The sequence below is a fragment of the Phyllosticta capitalensis genome (genome assembly GCF_038381095.1).
Source record: "Phyllosticta capitalensis strain CBS 128856 chromosome Unknown BKA78scaffold_7, whole genome shotgun sequence".
Taxonomy (NCBI): domain Eukaryota; kingdom Fungi; phylum Ascomycota; class Dothideomycetes; order Botryosphaeriales; family Phyllostictaceae; genus Phyllosticta; species Phyllosticta capitalensis.
Window position 1 is genome coordinate 23,283 of NW_027117445.1, and position 8,912 is coordinate 32,194.

An 8,912-nucleotide genomic window follows, 5' to 3' on the forward strand; every position below is an offset into this window, starting at 1 on the left:
GACATGATGACCGAGTCACCTGCGGTCCCTTTGGCAAAAATGACCATTCTGCCAACCAATGGCTTGACTGCTGTACCCCTGAATCTCTCCGACATCCGCTGCGAGCGCCAATTTGCAACTCAACAGTACGATGGGAATTTTACTGGTCCCATCACTGAACTACGATGCTGAAATCAAATCCATTTTTGGCACTGTTCAGACTGGTACAGTCCACTGTAAGAACGTTGGCAAGCCTGTCCGCAACATTGCTTTCGCAAGTAAAGGCAATTTCAATCAACTTTGCAACGCTTAGAAAAAGCAAAGACTTGTATAATGGAACAGATGATATGGGCAGCATTGAAGGTGTGCTATCAGTATAGCAAATAATGGATGTCAGAATAGTATGCGCCTCCTTGATTTGACGTCCTCGTTTGGTCGCCAGAAGTTAAAGCAGTCTTGAGTTCCTCGGCTGTCTTCCCGCCAAATGATTTGAGTAGTCTTATGATCTCATGCTTGTCTTTGAGCTCCGATTCCTCGCGATTGAGTGTGCACCTCGATCGAATCCGCAATTCGTCTGGATCGACGGCTTTACCGTAAATTTGTTTCATGAGAAGTCTTGCCTCATCCGAAGTTTTGTCAAGCAGCGTTCTGCCATCGGCTGCAAAAGTATTTGGGTCTGCTTTGTGTTTGAGCAGAAGCTCAACCATGGCAGGATTACCCCTTTTGACGGCCACCTGAAGAGGATTTCTTCCCGACGCACTTTCAATTGACGGGTTCAAGCCGGCGTTGAGAATGACCAAGACCGAAGATGTTGACCATTCATGCTGGACAGCACGAACGAGCATCTCTGAGGCACTGCTGAGGACTGATTGGTTGGCCGCACTCGCGAGCAATAAAAGTTTGAAGGCTGCGACCCTTTTGTGAGCTTTGAACTTTAGCGTCTTACGGAAAGGGGCGGAACGGCCTTACTTCCAGCATCATAACTCGACAGCAATTCCCAAACTGTCTTTCCACACTCGTCTTTCAAGTCCATTCGTGGGTTATAGCGGAGTAGCAATTCCACCACTGACTCTGAACCTTGGGAAACGGCACAATGCAATGCTGTCTGAGATTTAATGAAGCCTTGTACATTGACATCCAGTCCGTGGTCCAGAAAAGCTTCCATTGTCTGGATGTCGCGATTTTCAACAGCTAGAAAGAATGCTGTCTTGATCAAGAACGACTTTATCTTCAAAATGGGATCATTCCTGTCCATGTCTCTCGCGAGGAGAGAAATGGTTTTCGTGTTTAGCAGGGCCAAGGTTGCTGCAGAATTTCTGTTTGAAGACGCAGAGAGAAGTCGAATGTGATCGCCTAGCTTGTTGGGATAGATCTCTCCGAAGTGACGGGTTGTAAGCTGTAATGAGTAAGGTTCCTCCCACAAGCTTAGTCGAGCCGTCCATGGTTTAGATCTTTCGATTTCGTCCAGCTTTTCTAGGTTTCCGCGGATTTCTTCAATGACTTGCTGCACCTCGCGGGAGTACCCACGTCGGACAGCTCTGTGTAGGAGCAGGTATCCGTAAGGACTCGTCAGGTTCGTCACATCTCCGTCGCTAAGGATGACCTTGACTGCACTTGGGGTTGCGACTCGTAGCGTATGCGCGAGATATGGCTGCTGGTTGCTCACTCTGAGGTAGCGCTCAACAAGCCTTGTACTCCCAAGGTGTGCAACATGATCAATCTCATGACGGAGAGAGACACTACTCATAGAAGCTAACAGGCGACTCAATAGGCGTCTACTCCCCTCGGCCTGGAGAATCTGTTGGATTTGTTCTTCGACGATCAACCGACTTTGACCCTCCCGGATGTTTGAAAAGTGGAAATGCAGGAACGGTCCGGCATATTTGATGAATGGATATAGAAGAAATTTCAAGTAAGTAGTCAAGGCTTTTGCGACACCTTGACTACTATAGTAGCTGCCAGGCGGCAGCGATGAAACGCATAGATCCTCTTTGCAACGACAATCTAGGCCTTGTTCCAGCCTCGCCTTGCAAATTTTTTCCAGCCTCAGGTATTCCTTTAATTCCTCGGAATAGTTGCTTGGTCCATCCTGAAGGGTCCCATCGGTGTATTGATCTCCTGGGTCAGGACGTAGCGAGGCAAGACGTGGAAGACTAATGTACTTCGCGCATGCCAATGCGACCCGCGATTGGAAATCTGGGAAGTGTTTATCCTTGGTCGCGTCGAAATATTCTTGTGTGCTGTAATGGATGAACCGAAATGTTCCAACGCAATTGGTGGCGGTTTCGATTTCCACCAAGCCGCAACAAAACGTGACAATATCCTCGGCTGAAAGTAGGTTTCCATGATCAAGCTGATCATCGTTTATCTTGAGGGGTTGATCGATTGCTCCTCCAATCAAGAGCGCATGCCGAAGCTCTTCAATTTCAAGTGGTCTGCCGGCGTGGAGTACCCAGCCAAAAATCGTCATGGCCCATCGTCGTTTCCTCTCTTCCTTGCCAATACGCTCCAAGGTGATTTCATACATCGATTTTCGATCTCGAGGAAGCTCTTTGAGTGTATCTCGAGCATCGCGGGGAGTGGAACAGGCTGTAAGCGCCTGCACGTAAAGACGGGCCAGAAGAAATCTATAGGACAGAGGGATTAATACTTAGACACGCTGAATCATCGAGAGTCATTCTTGACGCAGTGCTTACAATCCTTCGGCTTTCTGGGTGACTGTTTGCTTGATCTCCTCCTTCAGATCTTCGTCGCGACATACAAGATGTTTCATACCCGAGCCGCTTATCGCTTGACTGACATAGTTGTAAATGTCTCCATGGTTGGCGCTGATATCAATGGTCTCGAATTTTCCGGTAGACTTATCCCTCGAGGTGATGAGGAGATTGACATTTTGAATCGTAGTCAAACGATCAAGGAGATCCTCGCGTCGATGGGAATCGTATTCATCCAAAGCGTCAATGACCAGAAATGTGTCTTTGGTCACGAGATCCGAAACAAGCTTAACAATTTGGGCCAGTCTTGGAGCGGTTTCAAACGCGCTTATCTTCTTTGCTTCTTCATCCCAGAGAGACAGTACGCATTTTGGTATGGATGGATCAATCCGGTGTTTGATCAATTGACCGGCGAGGTTCCCCAGCAAGTCTTCAACTAAAGGTTCTTGTTTGTATGAAAGGTACAGGAACGCGAGTTGACAAGCTTCTTTGCTGTTCTTAAGTTCGTTGATCACGATCGAGCTACCTACATTGTCAGGATTCCGAAAGGGTGAGACGGCATAAATAAGACTCACGAAAGGAACGACTTTCCAGCACCAGCTAATGTCCGAGACGTCAGCCAAGTCGCATCAACCAAAGGGATATACGTACGCTTCCCCGAGACCCAAAGATGCTGTATCCTTTTGCTTCTCCACGAATTGAATTGGTCCGACTCCAGAAACCACTTGCCAGTGCCAGGTACAACATTTTCAAGGAACTGTTCGTGTACCCTGGAAAAATCCCGGGGCGACATCCACTTCACGATTTCATCAACTTTTTCGGCGTCTGACTTGGCGGGCCTAAAGGCCTCAAAATTGTCTGCCGTCAAAAATAAATATAGCGATGCCAACAGCTGTGGTAGCGAGTCACTCACTGATAGTTTGGCATCCTGGAAGTTATCAGCAAATAGCACGTTTTCATCCCATGATTCGGCTCACCAATTACTGTCCCCCATGGACTTCCAATCGGCCACTAATTACACCCTGATTAGAGTTCTGTTTGATGTTGTAGGAGTCGCCCATCCTTCACAGGCTCTCCGACGACGCCCTGGTGGGCAGTCGTCTCTCCAAACAGTGCGAGCAATGGTCGAAGCCTTTAGCAGCGTCTGCTCTGATGTCGTATCTGCTCTTTCATTAACATCGGTAGTGTTCGTGAATCGTATAACGAGGGCGCAACACGTATTGGATGCGAAGTGTTGGATCTGATCTTCTCACAAGTGTGGCGGGCTTCCGGCCATGTGAATTTCCGGAGCTGTTCGGGCGGGGGAAAAGTGGGTGCACAAGAATTTGTTTTTTGATGCAAGCACCGGTCACAGCTACCTCATCTTGCTTTATTGAGCCGAACAGCGGCGCCGCCACACACATGCCTTCTCCTGGAGCCCTGAACGAGCGCATGAAAGCCAGACAAATTTGAAAGTCGTGCTGGTTTGAAAATGCAGGGCCGCGGGACATCAGCGTGGTGTGGGTCCATCGGATCTTACAGCTTTTGGTGGTCCGGCACGATTTCGAGAGATGATGAACATGTGGTCCGTGACAAGGAATAGATCTGGCGCTGCTCGACCGAGTAGTCATATACAAGATGCTCCTTTGTCCGCCCTGAGCTGAAATTCTCCCAAGTTCCTGTCAAAATTTGCATCAGCCAAAGTGGTTATCAACCAAAAGAGAGGCACAATTTTCGCATACCTTTGCCCGTTGGCCGGGCTGATGATCTGTACACCGCTTTCGCCATTCAAGATCGGACCCACAACTCCACCAAGCGCACAAGTCCCGTTTTTGCTTCGTTTCTCAGCCAGGTCGATGGTGACTACTCATAGGCTGCTTGCTCGGCGCAGTGTCGCGAGCGGCGCAACGCAACGCAGAACCGCCTACGAATGGATTGCGTTGCCTCAGTGAACCTTTTGATTCATTGCGTTGCGCAAATAGGGTCCTGATTGCGTTGAACTGTTTCGATTCCCGTGTGAGGTAGCCGAAAAGAGAAATTCCATGGCGTTGAGTCCTCTCCTCTCTCAAACCCCAGCTCGCTACTCACTACTCTGTCTTGAATCCTCTGGCTCACCGTTCCCTAAAAGTAAGATTTCTCAGGGAAAATAAAGGTGCTGCAACGGCATCAGCACAACTCACTTACCACAACAACCACCAGCATCTCTGGACATCTGCATTCGCGCGTGCCCCAGGAACACAACGCTGCTGCTGCTGCTGTAAGGAAGGGTAAATGGATAAGTTAGGTAGATTGATAGAAAAGTCCAGGTTGAGTCGCCCACCGCGCCGCTTCCGTAATACGCCGTTGCATTCATTCATCCGTCCAATCATCCATCCGGCCGATCAACCGCCCGGCGGCCGTCAAAGGTCCAACAATGATAGCCCAAATCTCACAAGAACGCCAGGCGCCTGGTCCCAAGTGTTTGCAACAGAGGAAGGAAACACGTCTTCCGCAGAGACATCGGAGCCACCGCTCCTCCTCCCCGCTCATGCTGCCCTCGTCATGCTCGGCCAACGGCCTTATGCTCCAGCGGCCGCGTCTGCGCCCTCCTTGCCAGCACTCTCCTTGGTCAAGTAGTCCGGCTGCTCCGCATCCTCGTACTCGGAAATGAGGTCCTGGACGACGGCCTTTGCCTCGTCAAACTCGTTGAGGCCGTCGGCAAAGGGGGCCTCGCGCTTGTAGGACTCGAGGAAGGCGTTGCGCTTGCGCAGGCGGTCGTACTGGAAGACGATGCGCTTGAAGAGCGTGGCGACGCCCGTGTGGTTGGCCAGCATGAGGCCTGACACGCGGTGCGACGACTGCACGTACGGCGACTTGCGCGTCAGCGCCACTTGGATCGACGCCGGGCCCCACGGGATGAAGGTTGCGAGGCGGCGCTCGCGGATGCGCAGGAGCGACTTGTGCACGTCGGTGGGGTCGGCCTCGCCCTGGATGATGTTGAGGATGGAGATGTAGCACGACGACTTGCTGGGGTTGATGGACACCATGCGGTTCTTGGGTTGCAGCAGGCGCCGCATCACTTCGAGGACCGTCGTCTTGCGGACGGCCTTGGCTTGCTCCACCTGGTCGCCGGTGAAGGGCGTGTAGGAAGTCGTCAGGAAATGGCAGCGGGGAGTTGGTATTAACGAGGCGACGATGCCGACGAGGTCGTTGTGCATGTAGCCGGGATAGCGCAGGGTCGTGGTCGAGGCCGACATGACGGTGCTGACGAGCTGGTTTGTCTGCTGGAAGGAAGGCTCCTGGACGTGCAGCGTGTTGGCCGCAATGCGCGAGAGCGCACCGTTGTCCAGCACAACAACAGAGTCTGCGTTTTGCGCGAGGCGGCGCAGGGAGAGCAGACTGTTGTACGGGTGCACGACGACGTCTGCCTGTGCCGTGTCCGGAAAGACCGAATAAGTCTGGATCAGCTTCTTGGGAAACCGATCGTTCATCCTTTCCAGCAGAAAACTTCCCAGACCAGAGCCAGTACCGCCGGCAATCGAGTGGAGCAGCATGAAGCCTTCCAAAGAGTCGCTGCCGTCGGCCTCGCGGTCAATCATGTCCATGACCTCCTCTTGCACCGACTCGCCCATTGCATAGCCCGCTGCCCAGTTGTTGCCCGCGCCTGTCCCATCTTTGTGAATGTAAAAGTTCTCAGGGTTGTAGATGTTTCTATACGGGCCAGTTTGGATGCCGTTGATGACCTGCCTGGATCAGTCGACGACTCTAGGAGCTTCTGGAATGAGGGATACGTACGCGGGGCTCGAGGTCGAGGAGGATTGCGCGGGGAATGTAGCGAGTGTCGTCGGACTGAGCTTGTTAGACTGCATCCCTCGAGTGCTCGAGCGGGGAGCTTGCCTGGTAGAAGAAGACGTCTTTTCGGTCGCCGCCCTCTGTCGCAAAGTCCTCGAGGTTTCCGTCCTGGTTTATGCCATGTTCCTGACACAGCTGCTGCCAGAATTGGCTCCCGACTGCCGGCCATCCATCAGCTTTGTCGCAAAGTCGTCGAGAGCGGTCAAGCTCCGTCGGGGAGCTGGAGGACAAGGGACGTACCGCTGTTGCCGCACTGGCCTGCCTGAAGTGTGATGATTTCCCTGGGAGAGAGGTTAGCAGCTGCAAGACTCTTTCAAATAAAGCGCATACCTGGGCATGGTGAATGTTGGCTAGAGTTGGTGGGGGGCGCAATGGAGAGACGCGTTGCGGGCAGAGATGTCGCGTCGAAGTCGTGGCCGCAACACTTCAACGACGTCAAGCGAAGCAGCCAATCGCGTCGCCGCCCCAACCACCTCTCAACAACATCCATCGTCCTGCTTTGCTGCTCGACTGCCACACCATTTCTGATGCTCTACTTCCTGGTACTTTGCGGCTAATTTTCCAATGTCCGGCGACTCTGTCCACCTGATTGACCGCGGCGATGGCATCCTGGCGTGGCCAACTCCAAAAGAGATGGATGACTTTGTTCGAGGATACGTCTACACGAAGGAGGTGATTGATGCCGTCATCAGACTGATCCGTCGACTGAAGCGCTGTCCGCTGCTCCTGCTTGGTCCGGTTGGAGCCGTCAAAGGCACATCTTGAATTCAGCACTTGTCGACAAGCCATGATTTTGCACCTTGCAGGCTGACCTCAACATCATTCTCCCTCTCACAATCGAAACCCAAGGCAGAGCTCTCGAATGCGTTCCGGAGCTTCATCTTCGATCAGACTCCTTACCAATGATGACGAGAGCCTGGACGTCCCACGAGCTGATTGCTAGCAGCAGTCTGGACATCCACACGAAACACTTCCATCTAGTTCCTCGGGACGGACAGAAATTGATTGAGGCGATAGTATGCCTCTTCTTCAACTGGATCGCTGGCTACTCCTCCTTGGCCGGTTGGAGATGGCAACCACCTCTCCTGAGCTCTGACGCCTGAATATTTGTATTCTGTCTCATTTCGCGCCCACTACTCCGGACATTCTGGAACACGACAGGTCGCCAAAGACTATGGATTTGTTGCTTGGATTCACTGGAAGCAAAAAGACCGCTTTTCGTGCACCAAGAGAACGGCCATCTCCCGCCAAAGTCACTACAAGGAAAACGGACTGCCCAGACACCACACCGAAGACTCCCACCACCTCCCACAAAACACCTACATCTTGGCCTTCCCACCACCCAGCCCCGGCGGCCAGCCTCGAACCTCCCTCCCGCTCTTGAACGAAATGGCTCGAAATGCCCTCGCCGCATCCCCCCAAAGCTCCTCCCTCAGCAGCGCGTACACGCCCATGCGCGCCTTTCCCGCGACACTGCAGGCCAGGCGCGCCGCCTCGTCGAGCATCCTCTCCGGCGGCACCGCCGCATCCACAATTCCATCCCGCAATGCCTGCTCGCCGGTCCAGCGGCGCGCCTCGAGCAACATGGCGCGCGCGACCGCAGGCGCCAGTTTGGCCCGCAGCAGCGTGCCCAGCCCGTCAAAGTGCAGGCCCAGCTCGACGGGCGGCATGCACAGGTAGCCGCGGCGGGCGTTCATGACGCGGTAGTCGTGGGCGAGGGCGATGGGGACGCCGGCGCCAAAGGCATGCCCGCCGACGAGCGCAACCGTCGGCACGCGCAGGTCCAGCAGCGTCGCCAGCAGCGGCACGAAGCCGTCGGCCAGCACGGCGTTCGAGTGCAGCGTGGACGGGCACAGGCCGTACGTGAAGAACTTGGGCACCGCCGACGTCGTGATGATGGCGCCGGGCGCGAACGGCGTCTCCTTGTCCCCGCCGCTCGAGGCAGAGGCACTGTCCAGGATAAGCGCTTCGACATGCCGGTATGCGCGCATCCAGTCCTGCGCGATCCCCAGCGTAATGCGGTTTTCCGGCGGCGCATGCAGCGAGACGACGTAGACGTTCAGCTCGGCCGGCGTGTTTGGCGCGCGCGAGATAGAGATGTGGGGCGAGTCGAAGGGAACAACATCTCCCGCCATCGTGTCTTCAATTGGTATAGTGAGAGATCCGGTAATTTCTCACTGCTCAAGACGAGCTTGCGCTGATTTCTCTCTGCTGTGTCGCACGAACACAACGTCTGAGCCCAAAGCTCTGCAATCAAGCAAAGCTCTCTCCCATCGCAACGAACCAGAGCTTCCTTCTCCCGTCCGCTCTTCCCCACATTCGACTCCCCGCGCCCCTCCCTCGGCCCAACTGCCCTGCAGAGTAATCCGGGGCCCCGCGTTGCGATCCCGCTCGCCTCGCCTCGCCGCG

The 8,912-nt window shown here is 53.9% G+C and overlaps 3 protein-coding genes across 3 annotated transcripts; all 3 read right to left on the bottom strand.

Moving 5' to 3' along the window:
* Positions 1–350: 350 nt before the first annotated feature.
* Positions 351–3,620, bottom strand: BKA78DRAFT_296821 (uncharacterized protein; the record flags this gene model as incomplete). The annotated part of the gene is made up of 6 exons (XM_066886668.1): positions 351–886; positions 949–2,606; positions 2,676–3,215; positions 3,269–3,293; positions 3,345–3,532; positions 3,607–3,620. The coding sequence occupies 6 exons, from the start codon at positions 3,618–3,620 to the stop codon at positions 351–353; spliced, it is 2,961 nt and encodes a 986-aa protein (XP_066742263.1).
* Positions 3,621–5,135: 1,515 nt separating this feature from the next.
* Positions 5,136–6,887, bottom strand: BKA78DRAFT_158030 (gamma tubulin MipA). Its single transcript, XM_066883058.1, has 5 exons — positions 6,834–6,887; positions 6,744–6,784; positions 6,549–6,661; positions 6,447–6,500; positions 5,136–6,394 (listed from the first exon to the last, which is right to left on the bottom strand). Exons 1-5 carry the CDS (start codon positions 6,839–6,841, stop codon positions 5,231–5,233), a joined length of 1,380 nt encoding a protein of 459 aa, XP_066742264.1. The 5' UTR covers positions 6,842–6,887; the 3' UTR covers positions 5,136–5,230.
* Positions 6,888–7,822: 935 nt separating this feature from the next.
* On the bottom strand, positions 7,823–8,638 carry BKA78DRAFT_253445 (ClpP/crotonase-like domain-containing protein; the record flags this gene model as incomplete). Its single annotated transcript, XM_066884822.1, has 1 exon — positions 7,823–8,638. One exon carries the CDS (start codon positions 8,636–8,638, stop codon positions 7,823–7,825), a length of 816 nt encoding a protein of 271 aa, XP_066742265.1.
* Between the last annotated feature and the right edge of the window lie 274 nt (positions 8,639–8,912).

Excerpts from the sequence above, each read along its gene's own strand:
- BKA78DRAFT_158030 (XM_066883058.1), bottom strand. Across the intron at positions 6,501-6,548 it reads AAGACGTCTTCTTCTACCAG|TCCGACGACACTCGCTACAT; the intron begins GCAAGCTCCCCG and ends TAACAAGCTCAG. Across the intron at positions 6,395-6,446 it reads TCCTCGACCTCGAGCCCCGC|GTCATCAACGGCATCCAAAC; the intron begins GTACGTATCCCT and ends TGATCCAGGCAG.